Below are 25640 nucleotides of genomic sequence, written 5' to 3' on the forward strand. Positions count from 1 at the left end.
CCCAGAAACCCCTACAAAGGTAACACTATTCTGACTTTTAGCTCTATACATGAGTTTTGCCTGTTTTTGAACTTTACACAAATGACTCAGACAGTAGACATCCTTTTGTATCTGTCTTCTTTCATTCAATATTATGTTTGTGAAATTCATTCACCATGTTGTTTCTCCATTCCCTTCGCTGTATACCATTCCGTTGTGTGACTCTGCTGCTGTTGACAGTCATGTGAGTTGTGCCTAGTTTGGGTTATTACACAACTCTGCTGCTGTGGAGATTCTTGAATCTGTCTTTTGATGAATATACATATGCATTTCTGTTGTGTTCTTGGAGTGGAACTGTTGGGTCATTTGATGTCTGAATGTTCATCTTCTAGATGCCTTTTAAGGATCCTTCCTAGTGATGGACCCAAACACTATCATGGGGCACACAGCCAATAAATAGGTTTTCCATCCTATCCAAAGGTTCACTAAGATGACTCAATGCCACAGCTTCCAGTACTTGTCAGCTCAGTACCTTCTCCAGCCCAACCTCTCAAATGGGTAGCCACCACAAGGGAGTATGCACACACCCACACCCACACACTCCAGAGCCGGCTTGTGAAGAAAGCCAGGTAACAGGGAGCCCTCTGCGCTGGCAGTGAATTACATTTCTGTGGCTAGATGAGGTCCAGCTCCTAGGGGCCAGCAGGGTCAGCCAAAGAAATCTAGGGGGCTCTGGAAAACATCAACTCCATTGTCAGGCACTTTACAGGCAGAGCTATGAAATGAATCTGTCAACAGACCATTTAGTTCACCTGAGCTCTTCTCCCAAATTTTAAGCCCCTGGTAAATGCTCAATAAAAATAACCATAAAAATTTAGGACAAAAGGACCCAGCAATGGGATTTTGTAAGATAAATTTTGCCTTTCTAAGCAACTTTTCAGCAAACAGGAAATGTTTTCAAAGTAAGAACTTAAAGATGCTATTGACAAAAGGAGGTTTGGAAAGTCAGTTTACAGTTTGGAGAAATGGGTAGAGCTATGAGAACAGTGTTTTTTTAAAGTATAGCCTGTAGACCAGAATCAGCATGAGCATTAGCTAGGGTGTTGTTTAAAAAAATATTCCAGACCCCATCTCTGAATTGAGATGTCTTAGATGGGTCTAGAAATTTGCATTGTAACAAACTCACAGGTGGTTCTTAGGCACTGACTCCATGATCTGTATTGTGTACCCACTGCAGAGGGTCTCCATGCTTTTGGGCTAGACCCTTCCATGTGGAAAGCTAAAACGATCCTATCATTTACCCACAAGCCTCTCTGCTAGTTCTGGGGCAAGTTCGAATTTCTTGTTTGCGAAACTCTTCAGATCCTGGCCTCAAGTGGACCTGCTGGCTTTTGCTTTTTCCTGGGACATCATTGGCTGAATTAAACTGTCCACACAATTTTGCCTCTGTTGGCGATAGTGCCTTCTCAGTTGCCCCTCTTGTTTGAGACAGCCCTCTGTGGCTTTCTACATGTCACTCTGAATGCTCTTTGAAAACCTCCTTTGTCCTCATCAGCCGTCCACTTCAGAAGTGGTGGTGTTATTTTGAGGCAGGGTTTGGGATGCCATGTAAAATAAAGCTATGATTGTACTAAAACCCAGAAGAGGATAAGCAGCTAACACAAACATGAATAAGGCCTGAGCACATGCTGTACCAGGGGAGAGAAAGAGAGAATGCTTCGTTGTGACTCTGCTCTGTTTCTGGGGTCTGGGTGCTCATGAAAAGCTCTGGTAGACTTGCTATGAGGTTTACAGTGTTCTGGCTGGGCACACTAACCGAATTCTGGAGCCCAGGTCTCCGTCTGCAGAAAGGTCCCTAAGTGCCTAAGATTCCTGGACTGGTGGTGGCAGGGGTTGTGTGTCCCAAAGCTGTCTTCTTGGGTTCTGGTGGCATTGGTGGCATTCTGTGTTCTTGATATCTCCCCCTACCCCATGCACATTCATCCAGTGCTTTCTTCCTCAGAGCTAAGCCCTAGAAACCCAAGCTTCCGTCCATAAATTCCAATAAACACTACAACCTTTTACTCTGATACAGAAACTTCACGTTTCCCCCTCACCACCATGTTGTTTTGAAAACTCTTAGAAGCATAGCCACATAGTCTGGGACACTTGCACTATTTCAGTGACAATTCCCCACCACAAGGAACGTTGAAATCCAACAGGAAATGGTGAGTATGAATAGGCAGTCCTGGGCTAAATTTGAATGGTGGAAACTATATCCCCAAACATTTTCCGTAGACGTTCACTTTCTTTAGTTTTGATGACTACCCACTGGATCATTGTGGCCAGAGACCACTGACCAACCAGGAAACTGGAAAATAAACTGTTTCATATGGCCTTTTAGGAACTCTTTGTTTTTGTTTTTTAAATGGTGGGAGCACAGAAAAATGGCATTCTGACCCAAAATGAGCATATAGAGGAGTTTGGAGGGCAGCACATTTATTTATGAAAACTATGATTATCATTTCATAAGAATAGTATGACAGAGATGGAAAGGAAGGAAATGAACAGTTAAGAGAGTTTATTTTATGCCAGCATTTTGCTAGGAATGTTACAAAGTGTATGCTATTTTGTTCTCACAACCCCTAAGTAAGGTTAAGTATTATCACCTGCTCCCTGTCTTTCTTTTTAGGTTGGGAAACAGGTTCATTAAGGTTAGGTAACTCGCTCATGGTCACCCACTTGCAGTGACTAAGCAGGAATTCAAATGTGGCTCTTTTCTTCACTCTTCCCTGGCACCCTGAGGAGAAAGCTGTGTGGAGCCTTAATAAAAGAAGATCTTTATCATGTGAAGGTGGCCTGGTTGTTAAAATAAATAACACCATTCAATAAAAAATACTTATGTTATACATCTATAAAACACTCATTTCTTGTTATATTTATGCTATTTGTTTTAATCAGAACAGATAAAAGGGTCTGTCATAGTTGCCAACAGCCCTTGACTATAAAAGTATGAATTTTATCCAACTCCAAGAGGACCAGACATTGGCATTCCTGTGGAGTAGATGCAGGATTTAAAATTGTCCCCAGTGCCATCTGAGCCCTGTGCTCCCCAACCCAGGCAGAGCCACCTAGGGGAGAGAAAAGATGGTAACTTAAAGACAGGTTGGAGGTATTACACCAGGGGAACTAAGGGACGGTCACTAAAGCTGAGTAAATCCCTGGGTGATATTTTGGGTTGGCTTCAACTGTGCATTCCCAGCCTGCTGAAGTATCACTAGTTTCTAGAAAAAAGTATTGTGGAGACCACAATCAATCCCAACTTCAAAATTTGTCAGGTAAAACAGGACAAACCTGGAGAGTTTGGGAATAGATAGGGAAAACGTGCTCCTTCACCATGGGCCTCCTACCCATTACTTTCCTGGGATCAACCTGTTTTTATGTTGGCTGATGACCTCTACTGACTTAGCCCTGAGCAGAAGCTGCCGAGGCAGGTAAGGTTTAAAAGAAGGCGAACCCTTAAAGAGCCAAAGTAATGCCCTATTTCCATTCTGCTAGCAAACAAAGCTCAGAATCCAGCTCAGCCAAACGCCTGGAAAGGAACCACAGAAGCATGAAAAATAACGAACCTAATGATTCTTTCAAATGGCACAATGGTCAAGGTGTGAATTTAAGAGTCATAGATCATGTGTAGCACCCCTCTATTTACTGATGTTCCCTCTTCTGAGGTTCACATAAACCCGGCTGAACAGCAGAAGCAAGATGGTACGGGGATCTCAGCGTGCATCTGAAGAAACCCCACACCGCCTCCTTGAATTCCCTTCCAGGTTCTCCGCCCGATGTTCTCTCCTGGGGGCCTCATAGCCCTTTATGCCATTTTTATAATATGCATCGTAATTCCTTCCATTTTGGGTTATTTTAGAGGCCAGAAGATCCCAAACCAAGTGCGTGTCCTAAAGCCCCCAGCACCAAGCGTGGCTGCCCCTGGACGCACTAGTCTACGCGGGTGGAATGGAACAGGATCCTGCCATGTCTTTCCCCACCTCTGATTTCCGTTAAACCTTTCCTCTGGGGTCTGCGCGCCGCCTCCAAGGGCCGGCTTCCCGGAGGCGAGCTAGGACACTGGGACCACGGCGGCGGAGGGCTGAGGGCGCACTTCCTGCGGGACGGCGGGCGGGGGCGGAGCTGCCCGGCTCCCCGCTCCCTCCATCCCTCCCCGCCTCCCGCTCTCCCCGCCTCTCCCTTCCCCTCCCCCTCCCCCTCCCGGGGCGGCCGGGAGCCGCGGGGGCGGGGCCGCGAACGGGCTGGGCGGTGTGGCGGTGCGGGCTGGGCTCCCGGGCCAAGGTGCGAGCTGACCCGCGCCGCGCTCGGGCGCCGAGCCGGGGCACGCGGCGCGGAGCGGAGCAGCCAGGCCCAGCCAGCCCAGCGCGGGCAGACACGAGCCGGCGGGCGGCGGTGGCGGCTGCAGCGGCGGCTCCCAGCCCGGCCGGTGCTGGGCCTCCGACCGAGCCGCGGCCGAGCGACGCCTCGGCCCGGGCGCTGGGGGATCCCGCGGCGGCGAGCAGCAGGAGGAAGCGGCGGCGGCGGGTCCCGAGCGGTGCGCGCCATGTCGGGCGGGCCCCCCAAGGCCCTGCCGTCCACGGGGCCCCACTCCCTGCGCGACATGCCGCACCCGCTGGCCGGCTCCAGCAGCGAGGAGGCCGTGGGCGGCGACAGCACGCCCAGCCCGGACCTGCTGATGGCCCGCAGCTTCGGCGACAAGGTGGGGCGCGCGGGGCAGGGGTTTGGGAGGCTTGTTTCGGTCCCAAGAGGGATGAAGGGTTCGGAGCCCCGCGGGGCAGCGGGCCGCACCCACCCTGGCGCCCCTTTCCGGGGAGCAGGCGTGCCCTCGCCCCAGAACCTTAGGAGAAAGCATCTCCTCTCTGCCGCCCCCGCGGGGTCACAGCCGCAGGGGGAGCGGACAGAGGGGACGGGCTTGCCGGGCTGTGACTAGTCGCGAGCGCCAGTGACAGCTGGCGGCGAGGGGTCCTGCCTGCCTGTTGGGGCCAGAGGCGTGTGTGCAGTGCTCGGCGCCTGTGTCCTCAGTTCCTCCAGGTACATCCCTGAAGGCTAAGCTGCCGAGTCACTTGTAGCTCTTCCAGTTTCTTGGGACTGTAAAGAGGCAAGAGTTAATGGTTTTCCATGGTCTTACAGCCAGAGGCTTCTTAACCCCTGCCCGTCATGTGGGGAGTGATCTTTGGGTTTGCTGTGTGCCCTCAGGAGTCACCTGACTCAGACCCCAGCCGGCTGCGGGAGGAGAGTGTCCCTGTGGTTTTCTGTCTGGGGCTCCATTCACCTCTGACGTTCCCCCTCACTGTTTAGGCTTAGCAGAGACTGGTTTTGTGGTTGATGGAAAGAAAGGTCGCCCTTTGACCTTCTTTGTGTAAAAGGAGGCTCCTGATTTTCTTAGAGCAGCATGATCCTCCTGCTTTGAGAGACAGCAGAGTCCAGTGAGGGGGTAAGGGGAGCGTCTCCCTTCCTCTCCTTTGCCATTTCAGCTGTGGCTGGGATTTGAGCTGTGACGGTATCAGCGCAGCTGTTGCCACTTAAGTCACTAATTGCAGAAATTAGAATTGTTCTCAACACCTGTGATCAGGATTGCCTCCTAGTAAAATACTAAGTGATTTTCCTCTTGTCCCAATATTAAGTGGAATCAGGGGACCAAACTTTCTTTCCCCTTTACATGGGAGGGCATGGGGACAGTAAAAATGAGTGTGAGAGCACTGAGTGGTCAAAATATCCAGGGAGTGCGGCTTGATGTACCTTCCTAAGAGGGTTTGTGAAAGCAGGGTGGGAATGGGGGTGGGGACGCATTAGGAGCAAGGAAACTTAAAAAGCTAATGAAACCAGGATTGAGCAGCTGGAGGTGTGTGGGGGTTGGGGGGTGGCTTTTTGTATTTCTCTTTATTTTATAGATTATAAACTATGAAGGCTTATGTCACTTGGAAATACTTTGCCCATATTTGACATTGAATGGGTAATTGTTGAATGACTGAATTAATAATTTGTTGCTTTCTTATGAACAGAGAGCTTGGGTCCTATGTGCATGTAGGGTAGGAATTGAGGTTAAACCTCCAATTTCTTTCTCAGGTCTGTGTGGGATAGTGAATTAAGTATCTCTGTGTAACCAGTTACTCCCATAGTTTAGCCTCTGACAATAGTGTCTGTGGGTCAGAAATCTGGGGACAGCTTAACTGAGTGGTTCTGATTCAGGTCTTTCATGAGGTTGCATTCAAGCTTTAACTAGGGCTGCAGTCACTGAAGACTGGGTTGGGGGTGGATCAGCTTCCAGGCTCGCTCACTCACTGTTGGCAGGCCATAGCTCCTCTCCTTAGGGCTGCTTGAGGTGGCAACTGGTTTCCCCCAGAGCAAGTGATCCAAAGGATGGAGAGAGCCCAACATTCAAGCCACAGTCCTATACACTCTAATCGCAGAAATGACATACTTCTGCCATATTGTATTGGTCACACAGACCATCACTGGTGCAGTGTGGGAAGAAGGTATGAATACCAGAAGGTAGGAATCACTGGGACCATCATGAGGGCTGGCTACTACAGAGGGCTCTTTTGAACACCTGCTTAATGATCCACTCTTGAAGGACACCTGACTCAGAAGTGTGGGCATTTTACTACCAAGTACTGGGAGGACAAATGCCCTGTCTCCCAAGATCTAGTTGGTGGACAGGAAACCAGGCCTAGGTCAAATTACTGCTGGCTTCCTCTACAGAGACAATTCCATGAGAGAGGCGGTCTAGAAGGCATTACTATTAATTACTTAATGCTTAATAAGTCTCCTCAGAGCTCTGAGGAGCATCCAAATGACATCACCCCAAGGGCCTGATTTATACTAAGCCACTTTTCCTTAGAGGTTTAGAGAGCAATATACATTCTTTCTCTGACTGGGAGTGACATTTTCCTTGAATCTTGGCATACACATTTGTCCTCATAACTCTGGAGAAATTTCTACAGAGAAGCTAGCAAGCAACAGAGGTGAGTCAGGACCAGTGGGAGGAAGCCTCCCCTTTGCCCTACTTTCTCTTGCCCAGGAGGTAGGGGGTCATTGGAGGGCATATAGGAGCATTGAGTGCTATAGTGTCTTTGAAAAGGGGCCTGTGTTTTCTTTCTTTTTGGACATGAAGGTTGTGATTCTGGATGCCTGGTTCAGAGTCAGTTCTGGGCCTGGAGAATGAGGTCTGACAGGCTGCTCATAGTGCAGGGCTATTATATTATGCAGAGCGGAATTGCTTTCTGTGGGCCCAGGATGGTGCCGTGAACAGGGAAGCCTTGGATCTCAGTCCACCAGACACTTCTGAGTGGCCTCTGGGGTGCTGGGAGGGAGGGGAAGACCAAATGCGATGGCCTCTCCATCCACAAAATCTAAAACCGTTCAAACCATGGTATGAAAGGAGGAATCTTTTCTATCTACCAACGGTTGCTAGGAATTCTTTTGATGCCAGCGGAACTCACCAGGTTCAGTATCGCTGTATCCTTCCTCTACACCTAAAATGTAAATAAACCACTTGGCCCGTATCTCTTTTTTACTTTCATCTGCAAACCGCTCTGGGCTTGCTTCTTCCCTGACTCAGCCTCCAATTCCTCTGTGCCTCACCAAACTTAACCAAGCCCTCTCAAGCCCCAGCTGTGGTTAACACCCCTCCCCACATCCTCAACCTCTTCACTGAACTCTGCCACCTGCTTCCTGCCCCCTTAGGTCGCTACTTCCCTTGAAGTCTTCAAAATGGAGGTGTCTTTTCCTCCTATAACCCACTTATATCAAGATCAGGAGATGGGGGTCGTGTCTTTACTCTGCACTGCCTTTTACAGACCAGGCTCTGCCCTCTGAAGCTCATGTCATTTTAGTGACTCATTCAGCAAATATTTGAAGGCCTCCTATGAGCCACGCACTGTTCTAGGAACTTGGAATAAATCAACCAGTTGAAGACCCCTGCCCTCATTTGGTGCATTGAATGAGTACCTACTGTGTTACTTAATAAATGCTGTGAAAGGGAGAAAAAGTAGGGTGGGGTCGGGGGTCACTCAGGATCACTGGCTGTAGGGAAGGGGATTCTTATTGAGAACGTGAGATCTGAGCAGAGACTTGAAGGAGGTGAGGGAGTTAGTGATTGGGTGTCTGGGTGGCAGGAACAGCCAAAGCAGGGGCCTGAAGGCACCTGCCTGGTATGTCAGGGGCCACCCCAGAGGCCAGTGCGGCTGGAGCAGAGTGGGCAATGGCGCGTCCTTGGCCAAGGGCAGAGAGGGGAGTGGGCCCGATGGTACAGGGCCTGATAGGCCACCCTGAGAGCTTTGCCCTTTACTCTGAGTGCTGTTGCAGGGGCTGGAGCAGAAGGAAGGCATGATCTGACTTATGTGTTGAAAAGATCACACAGCCTGTTGAATTGAGAATCCTTTATTTGACTACTCCACTGAATTAGGTTTCCTTTTAGTTAAAAGGATGTAAACTGAGTGCAAACTGGCTGAAGGAAAAAAAAAAAATTTACTAGCTCCTGTTGAAAAGGCCCAGGTATTTTGGTTTCTGGAATGGCTGGAACTGGGTATTTCAATGATGTTGGGAGTCTGTCACTTTTGGGCTCATGGCTCTGCTTTCTTCTGTATTAGCTTTATTCTCAAGCTGGTGAAGGGATATATTCTGCAAACAAGCTTTGCACTCCAGCAGAAAGAGAGTACCTCTTTCCTGATAATTCCAGCAAAATCTCTGGGCTGGTGTCTCCTGGGTCTAAACTGGGTCAGGTGCTGAAGCCAATCTTTGTAACTCCACCCAAGACGCAGACGAGGTCCTTATCCTTGGAGGGTGGAGAAGGGGAGTTTTTGTCTGTATGTTTCAACTCTGAAATATATATGAAGCATATAAATGTATCTGTATTAATAAGATGTATCTATACAGTTTAAAGAATAAAAAATGAACACCTATGTTACTACCCACTAGACGTAGAATTAAGACATGGACTATTACTAGTATTTTGGATTCCCTCTCTGTGCCTGGGGAGGAAGGAGGTGGTTTCCAAGGCAAAATCAGGATGCAGCTCCTAGAATGGGGAGGAACGATGAACGCTGGCCAGGCAGAAGCAGCGAATGTCCATTACACACCTTCCACTACCTTTTTCTTCCCTGTCATTTCATAACTTCCTTGCTTCTCTCTCTCATTCATTAAAATCTTTAAACCCCAACTTACTATCTTCTGAAATCTTGCCTTCACTTCAGGGGACTCTGCCCAAATCTCCTAAATTTAGTTTCTTGACCTTGTATCTGGTCACCTTCACCTTTTTTTTTCCGGTTCAGCTGCCCTCTCCCATGGCCACACCCCCGCTTTATAATGCCTAGACTGTTCCTGCTCTGAAGTAATGCCCTCAGATAGCATCTTATCTTGCCTTTTCCTCCTCCCAGTCAGTAAGGACTGCCTACACCTGTTCTCTGAGCCCATGTGTTCACCTGCCTCATTTAGATTCATTCCACGGCTCACTGGGGAGGGGATAGCTCATGTGGGAGGTCCTGGGTTCAATCCTTAGCACCTCCATTAAAAAAACAAAAACAAAAACCAATAAACCTAATTACAATTACCTCCCCACTAAAAGAAGTAGATTCCACAGCTCACCTAGCCCATTGCTCCTACCACCAGTCTTTACTCCCTTCCCTTGCTCTCCTTTTACGTCCAGCCTGGATCATTCCATGTTCTCGTGTCCTTTCCTATACCTCGATGCAGAGGTACCTTGAGAATTGCTGTCAGTGTAAACTCACAGCTTCCAAGCACAGGAGGAACCTCGGTGGTGCGGTGGTGCTGTGCGGGCCGGCGCCCCTTGCTTCCTGCGGATGCTCCCCGTCTGCTCCTCCCACCCCCCACACGTGTACTGCTGATGGCCTCAGTTTCTCCCTCAGAGAAGATAGAAGCCACCCTCAAAGAACGTCCTTTCACCAAACTACAGAATGATCAGAATCTGTGGCCGTCCTTTCTTTTTTTCCCCCGGTTGCAGTAGAAGAGGTTCTAAGGCCCATCCTGGGTCTACGGCCCGCCCCCTCTGGCCTCTTGGAGACCCTGCTCTGCCTGTCAGCCTGCCTTATTCCTGTCTCCTGCCTCCATCTCAGCCAGCTCATTCCCATCAGCTTAAACATGTCCAGGTTGCTCTTGTACCTAAAACAAGGCGAGAGTAAAGAAGACTCTTGTGAAGCTCCCTTCTCCTCCACCTCTGCCCTACTTTGTGACCCCTCTTCACAGCCAGACCTTCTAAAAGAAAGGTTTGCTTCCCGACTCTACTTCCTAACCTCTGGCTTACTTCTCAGCCTGCTGTTGTCTGGTTTCTGGCTTTCTCTTCGAGGTCCCGCGTGACTTCCTTATTGCTAAATCCAGGAGATACTTCACATCCTTATCTCCCCTGACCTCTGGGTAGGTAGCACTTGATCCTGACAAGTAAGCCTCTGCCTGGAACGCCCCTCACTGGGGTTTGTTTTAGAGCATGCACTCTGGAGCCAGGTTCTCTGGATCTGAATCCCAGCTCCACTACTCACCATCTTTGTGACAGCAGATGCTTTAACCTCCCTGAGCCTCAATTTCCTCCTCTGTGAAAAGGGCATAAGGAAAGTGCCTGCATCACAGGGTTGATAGGAAGATCCAGTGAGTTTAGACTTGGAGCACTGTCTGAGTCATAGTGAACCTTTAATAAACATGAGGTGGGGGGGTTATCCCCTGACATTGTCCTCTGCACATTTTCACTGTACATTTTTGCCTAATTTTTGTCAATTACTATCAGTTGTGGTCTGGTTAGGAAACAAAAGCCACTGTAAAATTTTCAAACTGAGAGCCTGTAGTACGGGGGATGAGTTACCTAGGTGCTGGAAAACCGGAGAGGTCAAGCAGAGGACAGGGAGGTAACCCAGGAGCAGTGATAGCAGGAAGCGGTGGTCACCCTGAGGGCTGGAGGGCCAAGGGGAGGCGATGATACTAGCAGAATCCAGGAGCTTCTGTGGGGGCTAGGGCAGGGCTGCTGGTCAGGAGCAGGGCTCCCAGGGGGGAGGGAGCCCTGGAGAGGAAGCAGCTGCCGCCAGGGGTTAGCTTGGTTTAGGTTGGAGTTGTCGCCTAGAAGAAGAAAGAAAATGTGAAGATGACTAGATTGTAAAGATGACACACAGGTTGGGAAGCCAGTGTGAGCGGGAAGTGGGAAGACGACGTGAATGCAGTGGGAACAGAGGTTGTCTAAAGCCTGCTGTTGAAAGCCCACCAAGCATCAAGGATTGGCACAAATGCTGCCTCCAGGAAGCTCTTTATTACATAGATGTGTAACCCCGATGGATCCAAAGAGAGACTGGAGTGGAAGATGCAGAGGTTGAGGTCACAATTTGAACAAAGTGGATATTGACAATCAGATGGAAGGCAGGAGGTAGAAGCAGTTTGGTAGTAAGAAAAGTGGCAGCTTAGGGGTGGGGGGGAGGCTGTAGCTCAGTGGTAGAGCACGTGCTTAGCATGCACAAGGTCCTAGGTTCAATCCCCAGTACCTCCATTAAAATAACTTAATAAACCTAATTACCTGCCCTGCCTCAAAAAAAAAAAAAAAAAAAAAAAAAAAAAGAATGGCAGCTTGGAGGAAAAACGGGGTTAAGGGGAGGTTTTTAGGATAGAGGAGAATCCTTTGTTAGTGGAGGTTACAGGGAAGAAGATAGATGCTCTATGATTAATGAGTCTCTCAAAATGAGGACATAAATAACAGCTCAGCAAATGTGCAGAGTTCATATATGAACAGCTGGGTTTGTTTACTAGAGGTCAGAGTGGTCATGTGCTATCTCACATTTGCCCTGCCCCACCGAATTCCTCATTTTGGCCACCACAGAGCAGGAATCAGGAATTACTGTTGTGTGTGAGTTGGGAGTGGGAGGGGCAAGGGCGAGAGGGACATGCAGAAAAGGTGTTTCAGGGCTCCTGTTTGAGAAAAGGCACAGGGGCAGGAAAAGCACACAGCATGTTTGGGCGGCAGAGTGCAGGCACTTTGCAAAACCTGAATCTCTTGAGCATCTGCTACATGCCTGGCTCTGTGCTAGATGCTAGATGCTGGGGACATTGAGAAAGATAAAAAATGGCTTCTCCCTTGAGAGGTGCATGGTCTAGCCCGGAAGAGAGACACATACCCAGATGGTTGCAATAGAATGTGAAGAATGCTAGACGAACTCACTAGCTCTGTGGCCTTGGGCAAGTTTCTTAACCTTGTAATGCCTCAATGTCTCCCTGTCTAAATTTTGAATTATTTTGCAGTGGTGTTCTGAAGATTAAATGAGTGTTTAGAATAGTGTCTGGCACACAGTGAATAATATGAAAATGCTAGGGGGTGTTACTGCCTTAGAAGCTGACCCTAAGAAAGGATTTAACTGCTAGTAGTTGGTTTAAGAGGTGAAGGAAAGTGAGACAGGGACAGAAGGCAGCCTGTGAAAGGTGCATTCCCAGGCTGGTTGCCGCTGCCCCTGGCTGGAGCCGTGCTCTGCTGGGGACCCCTGGGAGCCTGTACAGAACACGCGCCTCAGTTTTCCCCACCCTGCTGAGGGAGCTGGGGTCTTCGACTGCAACCTTGTCAGTCATCAGTTGAGTGCTGGAGGGGTGGGGTGTTCGGGCATTCATCCCCAAGCACTGTCCTGCCTGCCTCAGGGATGGGTGCCGCGGGTTCAGCAGCCGGGCCGAGAAGCGCAGGTGCTGGCAGTTGAAGCCAGGCCAGGGGACCCTGAGCTGGTCAGTGAGGGTATATGGTGGGGCACCGACAGCATCAACAGTGATCATGGAAATAGCATATAGGGAGTGAGGTGAGGTGTGACCATGCTCAGGAGGGTAGTGGCTTCTCCGAAGGAGACGATGCTTGAGCTGGAGAGTGAAGAAGTAGATGTTTTCCAAAATGGACAGAGGAAGAAAGAGTAACTGGAGCAGAAAAACCAGCATGTGCTTGGCAGTGTCAGTTTGTGGGGGTGGCGGGTGAGGGGTTCGTGAGCAGTGCAGCTGGGGAGGTAGCTAGTGGGCAGACTGTGGTCTGTAACGGCACATAGTAAAGCCTTTATCCTGAGTGATAGGGAGGCCAGTAGTAGTTTAAGCAGGGGAGGTGCAGGGCCATATTTATAGTTAGAGAAAGAACTGTGACCCAGCCCCTGGCTAGGAGAGGATGGGTGGAGCCAAGAAGCAGGAGGTCCAAGGAGAAGGCTGTTGCAGCAGAAGGTTGCAGGAGGCATTTTCAGAGGGGCTTTGACTGCCTGGATCCAGAGGGTGTACTGGTCAGAAGTTCTGTTTGCAAGCGATAGAAATCCAGCTCACAATACTTTAAGCAAAACTGTATACATGTACATAAAATCTACCTTTTAAACACACACAATGTAGTGATTTTTGGTATATTCACAAGGTTGTGCAACTGTCACCAGTATCTAATTCCAGAGTGTTTTCAAAGTGTCAAAAAGACACCTCATGCTCATTAGTAGACGCTGTGTCTTCCCCCCTCCCAACCCCTGGCAACCACCAATCTGCTTTCTGTCTCTGGATTTGCCTATTCTGGATATTTCATAGCAATGGAATCATAGAATATATGTCCTTTTGTGTCTGGCTTCTTTCCACTTAGCGTATGTTTTTAAGGTTTATCCATGTTGTGTGTATCAGTATTCCATTCCTTTTCATGGGTGAATAATATTCCATTGCATGGACAGACTACGTTTTGTTGATCCATTCATCAGTTGATGGGAATTTGGATTGTTTCTTAGATATATATAGTTGACTCTTGAACAATTTTGGGGTTAGGGGTGCTGACCTCAAACAGTTAAAAATCATGACTAACTTCACAGTCAGAAGAGTTCTATATCTGCAGTTTCAATTGACCTTGGATTGGGTAGTACATATTTAGTGAAAAAAATTTGAATATAAGTAGACTCTTGCAACCTATATTGTTCAAGGATCCACTGAATACTTTTTAAAAAGGACATAGAATACAATTTATTTAATTTTCTACAATAATTTTGACATTTGAGATTAACGGTAATTTTAGACAGGAATGTACAATAAGATGATTGCATTATATACTCTGATTTTTTTTCTAACCACCTCAGCTATTTTTAGGTATATAGTTTGGTAGTGTCAAGTATATTCATTTTGTTGTGAAGCAGATCTCTAAAGTTTTTCATCTTGCAAAACTGAAATTCAATACCCATTAAATAACAACTCCTATAGTCTCCCTCCACCCAGCCCCTGGTAACCACCATTCTGCTTTCTGTCTTTATGAACTGGACACCTCTACTTTAGGTACTTCATATAAGTAGAATCATACAGTATTTATCTTTGTGTGACTGGCTTATTTCACTTAGAATAATGTCTTCAAGTTTCATCCATGTTGTGGCATGTAATAGGATATTCTTTTTTAAGACTGAAAAAGACTCCATTGTGTGTATAGATCACATTTTTCCTTAGCAGTTCATCTATGGATGGACATTTAGGTTGTTTCTACCTCTTGGCTATTGTGAATAATGCTGCAGTGGATATGGTTGTGCAAATATCTCTCCAAGATCTGTTTTGAATTTTGGGGGGATCTATAAACCCAGTTTATAAAAACTGAATCATTTTTAAAATTTTTGAGGAGCTTCCATACTGTTTTCCGTAGCAGCTGCACCATTTTACAGCCCCACCAACAGTGCACAAGGATCCAATTTCTCTGCATACTCGCCAACACTTGTTATTTTCTAGTCTTTCGGTAGTGGCCCTCCTAGTGGGTGTGAGGTTATATCTCATTGTGGTTTTGATTTGCGTTTGTCTGATGATTAGGGATAGTGAGTATCTTTTCATAAGCTTGTTGGCTATTTGTATATCATCTTTGGAGAAATGTCTATTCAAGTTGTTTGTGCATTTTAAAATCAGATTATTTGATTTTTTTTGTTGTTGAGTGACAGGAGTTCTTTTTATATTTTGGATATTAACCCCTTATCAGACATATGATTTGCAAATATCTTGTCCCATTCCATAGGCTGCCTTTTAACCTTCTTGATTGTGTCCTTTGCACGAAAGCTTTTAAGTTTGAGGTAGTCCTGTTTGTCTATTTTTGCTTTTGTTGCCTATGTTTTTAGTGTCATATCCCAGAAATCACTGCCAAGTCCAGTGTCATGAAGTTTTGCCCCCTATGTTTTCTTCTAGAAGTTTAATAGTTTTGGGTCTCAGGTTTAGATCTTTGATCCATTTTGAGTTAATTTTTGTGTATGGTGTAAGATGAGCGTCCAGTTTCATTCTTTTACATGGAGATACCAAATTTTCCCAGTACTGCTTGTTGAAAAGACCGTCCTTTCCCCTTTGAGGCTGTATATGCTTTTAAAGCTGATTTCTTACTAGAATTGATAAACCATATTAATACTTGACTTGCTAAGATGAATTTTTGTACGAGTGTTTGAGTGACTTCTCTGCATTTTGTGCTGTGTGAGGCATTTATATTCCTTGGGAGTTAAAGATACCTACATTTTGGAGATGACATGAGCCCGGAACAGGTCAAATCTCAGACGTTCCAGGCAAAAGATGTCTCACTATAATTAGAATAAAAAATGGTTGTGGAATAGTTATTTTATTGCAAAAATGGAAACCTAGACCTCCTTTTGGGCTACTTAATTAGGGCAGAGGTATGTTCTAAGGAACTGGGGTTATTATCTTGCTGCTTCAGCATCTGTGCTGCAGAAATGCAATATAGCAGCCTTTTCCTGCACTGTCTGGCCCAGGAAATCTTGTTGATTTCATGACTTGCGTCAGCAATTGTGAAGGGCACTTGGACTTTTTGTTCATTCCTCAGAAATGCCCCACCCTGGGGATCATACACAGATGAACAAGAACCTGTCTTCTAGGCACCCAAGGTCCAGGAAGGGAGACAGAGAAGTTAAGAGTGAGTGATTGCTGTTTAACATGATGAATGATGGCAGGGGTGTATGCAGGATGCCAAGGAGGCAAGCAGAGGGATTTATTGGAGGTAAAGAAATTTTAGAGTGGAGCCTGTTTGAAGGACGTCTTGGGTTACCTATCATAGATAACAACTACATTTTGTTTTTTAAATTAATGATTAGTGTTGGGATTTCACTGAGAATCTGAGTAATTATTTTCTGATCTGATGATAATAGCAAATTCTTAACTGCTTTTCAGCCCTTTACCTTTTATTGTATGTTTGTTAATGCAATGACAGTTCTTTACCAGTGTGCATCCCAGATTGGCCATGTAATTTGTGGGGCCCAGTGCAGAATTAAAATTCTTGTCCCCTTGTTTAAAAATGGTTAAGAATTTCAAGATAGCAACAGCAGAGCATTAAACCCAGTGCCGACCTCTTCTGAGCGCGGGGTCCCTTGTGCCCACACAGATCACACACCCCTGCAGGCATCCTTTGGAAGTACGGGTTTTCAGGTCCTGTTAAAATCACCTCTTACTCACCTCAGTGTTCTGGGTCAGGACTGTTGTCATTCTGTAGGTGTGCCTGCAGTGAGTGTGGGTCCCCAGAGCTTGCTTCTCCAGTCTGGGCCGACTGTGGGGCTCCCCTGCAATACTCCACCCCTGGTCAACATTCTAGCATCTTAGAAAAACTTGACATGGTTTCCTCTATGCCCAGCCTTTCATGTTTAACATATGCTTGGGACTATTTTTCATCTCCCTGACTTGCTTCTCTTCTTTTTTCCTTTTGTTCTCAAATCATCTCCATTGAGGTGTCCAGCATATGCTCCCTCAGTTGTCCTGACTTCGCCCAGAGGTGATAGTGACGTGTGTTTGCCATCCCTGCAGACCTTTGTGGAGCACTTGGCTGGGAGCTGCACTGCATCACCTCGGCACACTCCACTAGGGGGAAGTTACTGTCTCCTTGCCCTTTGACAGCGGGGGGCATAAGTGTAGGCTTTGAAAGGTGAAGGAACTGGTTCAAGGTCACAGAGCTAGAAGAGAGTGGGGCTGGGATTTGATGGGTCTGCCTGACTTTAGAGCCCACTCTTCACCACCACCACTGCTGCTGCCAACTGGCATCCTTTTCCAAACCTGCTCCCCACTTTTTTGAGCACCTTACATGCATTAGACAGTGTAGGTTGCATTTCTTATGCAAAACGCAGTTTCCGGCTAAGGGAAATGAAACCAACCCCTTCTGTACCTTAGCCTGTGTCTCACCCCTTGTCTCAGTTTCTGGCTTTTTCAGCCTCTTCCTCCTCACCGTACCAGTCTCCCTTGTTAGAGAGGTTTCCTAAGGCTTGCTGCCTTCTGCCTGCTCCCTCTCCTGTCACTGCCAGGCTCCTTGGATGAGCTGTCTCTGTGCACTGCTTCCATCTGCCCCGCCATCTGCCTCCTCTTGCTTCAGCATCAAGCCCCATGGACCAGGCCCTGCCTCTACCACTCATGGCTCACGAGAGCTGCAGTGGCTGTTGTCTGCTGTAGCATCCCAGGCCCTTAGGGCTGCAGAGGGCTCAGTGGTCACTCCCTCCAAGACCCTCTTTTTTCAGTTGAGGAAACCATGGCCCAGAGAGAGAAGTGACTTCTCAGACCAGGGTCACCCAGTTAGTTGGTGTCAGAGCTGAGGGTAGGACCCAGGTTTCCAGACCTCTGGTTCAGTGCTTATTTTCTGTGACTGACATCATTAACCAACCTTGCCTCAACCTTTTCCCCCCCGTCTGTCTTTTTCACTCAGGGTCTTATTCTGTTCACTCTTGTATTCCCTGAGCCTGGCATGTAGGAGATGCTTAAAAATATTCACTGAATGGATTGCTTCTCTCCTCTCTTGGTCCTCCCCTAGTCTTCCCCTGCTTCTCTGGATCTTCTTCATTTTCCTTCGAAGCTCTAACAGCCAGGGTTCCTGCTCTCTGCTGGTTCCTTATATGCTATCTCTGGAGGCTTAGGATTCCCAAACCTTTAGTTCTAGCTCTAAACCTATCTTTGCAAGATTCAAGTGTTTCTATGATTCTTGTTTTTAGCACCTGAAAAATCACTTTCTGGTGAGAGTATTTAAAATCATGCTTTTCTTCGCCTCTCCTTTTCAATAGTCCATTCTTGCATATAACTCACTGTTCTTTAATGTCTCTCTTCATTTCCACAATGATTGTAAGTAGCCTAGTCAAGACGTATGATTATCTGCCTGGTTTTCCTGCTTTCATTCAATCAGGTCCCTCCTCTCCAATATAATTTATTCTGAACACTAGCCAGAATTCACCTTCCTAAAATACTACCCTGTATGTGTCGTTCCCCTCTTTGGGGACCTGCAGCGACTTCCCAGTGCTTACACAGTAAGGATCTGAGTCCTTGGCCTGGCCTTCCGTGGTCAGGTACCTGTGTACCTTGCTGGTCCTCTCCTAGGAAGTAACGTCCCTGCCAAAGGATTTTACTCACAAACTGCCTGGCACGTCGTATGAATTCTTGCCTGCCCACTTCTGCTGAGCTTGTGTCCTCTGTGTGTGTTTCCAGCTGCCTCCCGCTATTGCTGTAGACCTTGGCTATTCAAAGTGTGGCCCATGGACCAGTGGCATTGGCATCACCTGGGTGCTTGTGGGAAATACAGGATCTAAGGCCTAATTCCAGACCTACTGCAGCAGAATCCTCATTCTGACATGAGCCCTAGGTCATTGGTATGCACATTAATGTTGAGAAGCCTTGCTTTAGAATGAGGTTACCCGGCTTAGCTAAGCACTCCATCATTTCAGGACCTATTGCATTATGCTGATGCCTGGGTCCCACCTCAAGAAGTTTGGATCTAATGAATCTAGGATAGCCCAGGGACCAGCATTTTTTTTTAAAGGTTTTTCCAGATAATTCTAACATGCAGCCAAGTGTGAGATCAATTGCCATAGAAGAACCCTCTGATTCACCCAGAGGAAATGTGCCATCAGACGTGTATCTCCTATGCTCTGCTATGAACTCCTTCAGGGCAGGGGCTCTGATTTGCTTGGTGCTGTAATGTCAGTGCATGAACGACGCCTAGGATGGGGTGGGTACCCAGACATCTGTTGATTCAGTAGATGGCCGTGCACAAGGGCATTTGTGGCAATATTACTTTTAGGGGCAAAAGATAAGAAAGAGCCTAAATATTCATCAATAGGGAGCTAGTTTTGTAAACTATGGTAATTTTTTAACATGTAGTATTAAAAAGAATATATATACACACACACACGTGCACACTATATATATACTGATATGCAATAATGGCAAGAAATAGTAAGTAAAAAAAGGAGAAATACAAACCATGCATAGCCTCCTGTCACTTGTGTGTGTGTGTGAGTTCCACGTGTGAATGTGCACACTAGCTTTGGAAGGATGTGCTGTTGCCTCTCAGAAGGGTAATATTCTGACCCTTTGAGAGCGTCGTCTTCCTCCCCTGGAAGCTGTCAGACCAAATTAGAGAGAGAGCGCCCTCCTCTGCCCTCCGTAATTTGGTTAGTTACAGTTGATATTGATTAAAAAGGAAAAAAAACGTGACTAGCCAACCCCTGACTAACTCCGGTCACATTTCAAATAGACAAATGAGGGCTCTCACTCACACTCCTGTGGGGTGGATGTTGTGCCTGCCTGAAAACTGCGTCCTAACTGTTCAAAACCTAAAAGGGATGCAGCTAAGCTGTTACCGGAGGGGACAGAAGAGACAGTGCTCTGCTGGTAGTTTTTAATCTGTTCGGATCAGATACTTGTGAATATTGGCTCAGAGTGAGCCTTGCCCTTTTCTGCTGAGGGTCAGTCAATTGTTGGAACTATCTTTTTTTTTTTTTTCCCCTGACTTGAGAAATTCTTTACTTTCCTGGTTCAAGTCACAGAGGAGGGGCACCACCTTTCCTTGTTTCACCAGTCGTCCAGGCTGTGTCAGACCCTCATTTCATGCACCCTTCCTGACCAAAGGGCTGCCATGGACCTTGCCTGTCTCCATGAAAGAGAGCCCCGTGTTTTCAGCCTAGTGCCATCAGTTCTTTCCCCTCCCAGTGATCCTTATCCTGGCGAGGGGTTCCGGGCGTCAGTGCAGCTTCTTAGTGGGACAGCCAACTTCCACACAAGCGGGGATGGGAGACGCGGTACTAGGAGGTGGTCATGTTAGGGGTTAGACTGACACCTCTTTCTAAAGCAGTGTGGTTGACTTGACTCTTGGTGTGACCACGTTCTCCACAGGTGTGCTGGCAGGCTTGGCACATTATTGTAGGTATATATGGAACTTTGTGAGTAACTTAGGAAGTTTTTGGTATGGTATTTTAGACTGGACTATTTAGATGTTTAGATTAAACAAGATCCAAGTTTGGGGCTAACTTGTGCACCTACAGGCTTCAAAACATGTCTCGAGTGCCATGTTTTGAGCAAAATGATCACATCTCTACTTTCAGCCTGACTCTGGAGAAGGAGGTCACCACTGTTTGTTTTTTTTTTTTTCTGTTTTTCTCAAATCATTCTCGGACATGTGAGTGGAAAGGGTAATGTTTATTAAAGACACATTGCAGCGTTCCAAGATTGTAAGTTGTAGAAGCGATGTTTGCATTTTACATAAACCAGTTTTGGTATCACACAGGTGAATATGTTTTTAGGTGTTGACTTTGTTAGGTTTACTGCTTATTTAAAACAAAGTCACGACACTGTCCATTTAAAAATTTCTTTGTGGTTGAATTAGGATGAACCTGACAGAGAAGTCTTGCTATTGATTTATTCACGAATCAAGGAAACTTCATTCATCTATAGGTTTATGCTGTTGCAGCGAATGGATAAAAAGAATCTGTTCATCATGAGAAACTATGTTGCTAGTAGCAGAATGGATAAACTTTATTTGTACCTCTGTTTCCAAATCAAGGAAGTATACTATATAGAATAATTTAGAACTGTTACATTGGAGAGGTTAGAGTGGTGGTGTTGGTTTGAAGCAGGTGCATCTGAGTAGGAAAAAAATGGAGCTTTTAGAGTCAGCCAAGGGAGTCCTAATACAATCACTTACTGGCTGGGAAGTCACTTACCTGCCCTGAAACTCTGTTATCCTGTCAACAAAATGGGAACTATAGTAGTACTTAACTCATAAGGTTGTTCTGATAACTTAATGAGATTATGCATATAAGCTCCCAAAGGTGTTCTCGTAGCTTATATGAACAGCATATTTTAGATGACTGCAAAGAAGATTCCTTGCCGGTTTTTGATAGGTACTGGTGGTAGGCATGGATGCATCATATGATGTGTTAACACTCAGAAAGTAAAGGATGAAAGAAAGGGAAAATGTACTCTAGAATATAGCAAGGTTGTATAGTGAAGGATTTTTATAAGAATGAACAGACAGAGGAAGAGGGGACAGACCCAGTTCTACAGAAATTCTACATTAATTGTGGAAAAGAAAATCTAGAGTCAACTCTAGGCTTATTTTCTAGAATTCAAGGCTGAATTGTAGATGGCTTTAACAAATAAACAGCCCACAATAAACATTCTTAATAATGTTATATTTACATTACCATTGATCTGATTATTACCATGATTTGATTATGGTAGATATTGTTCACTTCCTCTCCTTTATTTGATTTTCATTTTGCTTAATAAGAGTGAATTACTCTCGGGTCATTCAACATGATGCTAAAAGCAAAAGATACCATTTGTGGGCTATATACGTTCAGGAGAAATGTTTATTTCAACTGGCAGGAAAACAGAATTCCCAAAGGAGATAGATGAGAGGAACCAGACTTAATCACAAAGCTCATAGTCCATTCATTTACTCATCAAGTATTTATCAAGTGCCCAGCACTGTTCTAGGTACTTCTAGCCAAATCCCCTTTGGGCAGTTCATTGCATTTCAGGAATTTTTCAGGCTCCTGTTTCTCTACCTCTGCCCCAAGACTATAAGATACACTTTTAGTATAAAAAGTGTTGTTCTTTGCAATTTCTTAGTGCCAGTATATAGGGAAGCTACTGATTTTTGTAATTTTATCACGCGTTTAACCACCGTACTGAATTCCTAACATGGTTTACATCATTTTCCAGTTATTTTCTATTTGGAAATTCAAGAGAATCATATATTTTGCAACTCAGTGTCTCTTTTCAAAAATACGGTGCTGCTATGAACATTGGGGTACATTTTTTCATTTTATTTGCATTGGCCAGAAACTATAGAAATTCTTAAATAGTGAGGGCATTCTTAGCTTGTTCCTTGTTGAAGTGAACATACCAAGTATTTTCTCATTAGATATGTTTGCTGTTGTTTTCTTATCAAGTTAAGAAAGTTTTGGATTTTTTTTTTTATTCATAGCTTACTAATTAAAAAAATAGGAATGAAATTTGGGTTTTAATAAAATGCTTTCTTAGCATCCATGGAAATGGTCATTTAACTTTTCTGCATTGATCTTTTAATATAATTAAATAACTTAATACTGAACCTTACTTACATTTATACTTAGGATAAGTCCTACTTAGTCTTAGTTCAGTTTACTAATGTTTTATGTGGAGATTTAGTTTTATTCTTCATTTTCTGTTTATTATATTGTCTTTTTTTCCCTCCATTTCCTGACTCCAGTGACAATGATCAAATGTGCTTTGTTCAATTTTATTTTCAACTCCCAGTTCTATTTCCTGTTTCTAGTTGACTAATGTTTATAATTATATTTTTCTGCCATAGGCAAGATTTAATTAGTACCTGTAACTGTCTCCAGAGCAAGGAGAGACCTAGGGCTTGCTTTTACTTCCCCTTCTAGGTTTTATTAAAATTACTCTGAATTTGAGTTCCTGATTATGATCAATCTTTAAAAAAAAAAAATTCCCCTTCTATTTTATGAATTCATTTTGAAACAGTTGAGTCAAACTTCACAGTAACATCAATTGTCCATTAAACTCATGTCTTCTTTCTCAAACAAAGTTTTATTCTGATTTATTTTTCAGTGTGCTGCTTTATGTCTGTGAGTAACTTAAGGGAAAAAACAACATCCTGGATGGTGTACATTATGGAGCAGCACCTGAGTGTATATATCATTCTTTTCTTGTCTGAATGGTAACTTGGCTGAGTTTTCCCCTTGAGACATGTCTAGAGATTGCTCCATTGCCTTCTTTTTCACTTTAAAAACATTTAAGAAGGTTCAAGGATTTTTGAGAACTAACTTTTTGGGGTGTAATTTTTATAAAATAAGTGTCATGTAAGTGTGTGATTCAGTGAGTTCTGGCAGTTGTATACGACTGTGAAACCACTGTCACAATCAAGTTACAGAACATCACCGACAAAAAATTTCCCCCTGCACCTTTGTGCTCCGTGCTTTCCTCTACCGTTGGCCTAGGAACCACTGATCTGCTTTCTGTCACTATATTTGTTTGGATTTTCTAGAATTTTGTGTAACTGGAATCATAAACTCTGTATTCTTTTGTGTCTAGCTTCTTTCACTCAACATGATGACCTTTATCCATATTGTTGCTACATCCATAGTTTGTTCTGCTTTTATTATTTTTATTACTGAATAGCTTTCCATTGAATGAATATATTGCCATTTGTCCATTCACTCATTAAATGAACATGTAAGTTGTTTTCAGCTTTGGGCTATTACAAATGAAACTGCTTCGTTGAAAAAAAAACAAGGGCAAACTAAACTTAAAGCAAGCAGAAGGAAGGAAATAAAGATTTGAGTAGAAATTAATGGAATAGAGGATAGAAAAACAACAGAGAAATTTAACGGAACCAGAAGTTGGTTCCTTGCAAAAAAAAAAAAAAAAAACAAACCAACAAAATTGACCTCTGGCTGAATTGAGCAAGAAAAAGAGAAGATCTGAATTACTAAAATCAGAAATGAAAAAGTAGACATTACTGACCTCACAGAAATAAAAAAGGATTATAAAGGAATACTGCCAACAATTCTATGCCAGTGAACTGTATGGCATAGATGAAATGGACAAATTCTTAGACACAAATGAAGCTGCTATGAACATTCATGTACAAGTCTTTGGTTGACATGTCATTTCTCTTGGGTAAATACCTAGTCGTGGAGTTGCAGCGTACGAGGGTTCCCGTGGCTCCACATCTCTGCCCGGACTTGGCATTGTTTGCCCAATTCTACTGCATGGTAGTAGCATCTCATTGTGGTTTTAATTTGCTTTTTTGTGATTATTAATGATGTTGAACCTACTACTTTCACATGCTAATTGGCCATTTGTATATCTTTTGTGAAGTATCTTCAAATCTTTGGCCTATTTTTATCAGGTTATTTTGCTTATTTTGGGGATATTTATGTATCTGTGTTGAATATAATATATACTGAATTATTTACATATTCTTTTTTGAAAAATCATTTTATTGAGGTATGACTGACATACAAAAAGCTGTACATATTTAATATACACAACTTGATGAGTTTGGAGGTGTGTATATCATGACACTATCACAAAAACCTATGCCATGAACATATCTACACCTCCAAAAGTTTCCTCCCACCTTATCATCATCATCATCATCATCATCATCATCATTATCATTATTATTAGTGATAAGATCTACCCTCTTAGCAAATTTTTAAGTATATAATAGTGTTGTTAACTATGGGCACTATGCTATACATTAGATCTCTAGGACTTATTCATCTTGCAAAATTGAAACTTTGTACCCTTTGACTGTTACCTCCCCATCTTCCCTTTTCCCGGTCGCTGGCAATCACCATTTCACTCTTTGCTTCTATGAAATATATGTGGTATCATAAAATATTTGTCTTTCTGTACCTGACTGATTTCACTTAGCATAATGTTCTCCAGGGTTCATCCATCTTGTTGCAAATGGCAGAATTCTCTATTTTAAGGCTGAATAACATTCCATTGTATGCATATACCAGATATATTCTTTTAAGAGTTTTTTATATATTCTGGATACAAGTGCTTATGAGATATATGTTTTGTATTTTCTCCCATTTCGTGGCTTTTTTTTTTTTTACTTTAAATTGTGTGTGTGTGTGTGTGTGTGTGTGTGTGTGTGTGTATGAGAGAGAGAGAGACATTGAATTTCTGTGTGTGTGATGTAGCGTATGCATTCACATGGCACAAAATTCAGGAGATACACAATTTTATCCGGGCGCATCATTTCCCTTCCTTTGGCAGCAGGTTTCCCTCCCCAGAAGCAACCAGTGTTGATGGTTTCTGGAGAAACTTTCTAGAGATAGATGTTATGCATACATATGAAAGTGCTTACATGTAATCCTTGTAAAACTCAAATGGTAGCCTACCTTACACAGAGATCTGTGCCTTGTTGTGCACTTGGCCATGGATCGTGGAGACTGTTCCATGTGGGACATAAAGCTCCTCCCCCCCCCCCTTCCCTGTCCTCCCTTCCTTCCCCTTTAATGACCCCATAGGATCCTTTGTTTCAGTTAGGTCCGCGCTTAGAATCCCAGGTGAGAAGTCTGTGCCAGTCATCCTTTTCCTTCTTTACCTCATCTTCCACATAGCCCTAGATTTGTCTTCTTAAATTTAGAAATCTACCAGCCTGCTGGTATTTAGGTACATAATTTTCTTAGGAATTTCTACTTGAAACCCTTTCAGTTTTACCACTTTGTCTACATCCTTTCCATTCTTCATCCTCTGTTTGAGGAGAAAGGACTTGTGGATATTTGGATTTTAGTCTGTCCTTTTTGGGTCTTCACTTTTTCTCGGCTCATTTTATCACATTATATTTTCATTCTTTATGCTGGGAGAATTCCTTGATTTGATCTTCTGAATGATGGGTTTATTTTTTA

General features: G+C 44.6%; 1 protein-coding gene across 2 annotated transcripts in view; it reads left to right on the forward strand.

Annotated features, from left to right (window-relative positions):
• Nucleotides 1-4285: 4285 nt before the first annotated feature.
• The window catches only part of SNX30 (sorting nexin family member 30), a 90518-nt gene continuing 69163 nt past the window's right edge, over nucleotides 4286-25640 (forward strand). Inside the window, exon 1 of one of the 2 annotated variants that reach the window (XM_010988554.3) lies at nucleotides 4286-4720. In XM_010988554.3, the coding sequence (XP_010986856.1) occupies nucleotides 4565-4720 (156 nt within the window). In that variant the 5' untranslated portion in view covers nucleotides 4286-4564. The remainder of the gene's footprint in view (nucleotides 4721-25640) is intronic. The other variant, XM_031450216.2, reaches the window with a different exon arrangement.

This window comes from Camelus dromedarius, chromosome 10 (genome assembly GCF_036321535.1).
Source record: "Camelus dromedarius isolate mCamDro1 chromosome 10, mCamDro1.pat, whole genome shotgun sequence".
Lineage (NCBI taxonomy): Eukaryota > Metazoa > Chordata > Mammalia > Artiodactyla > Camelidae > Camelus > Camelus dromedarius.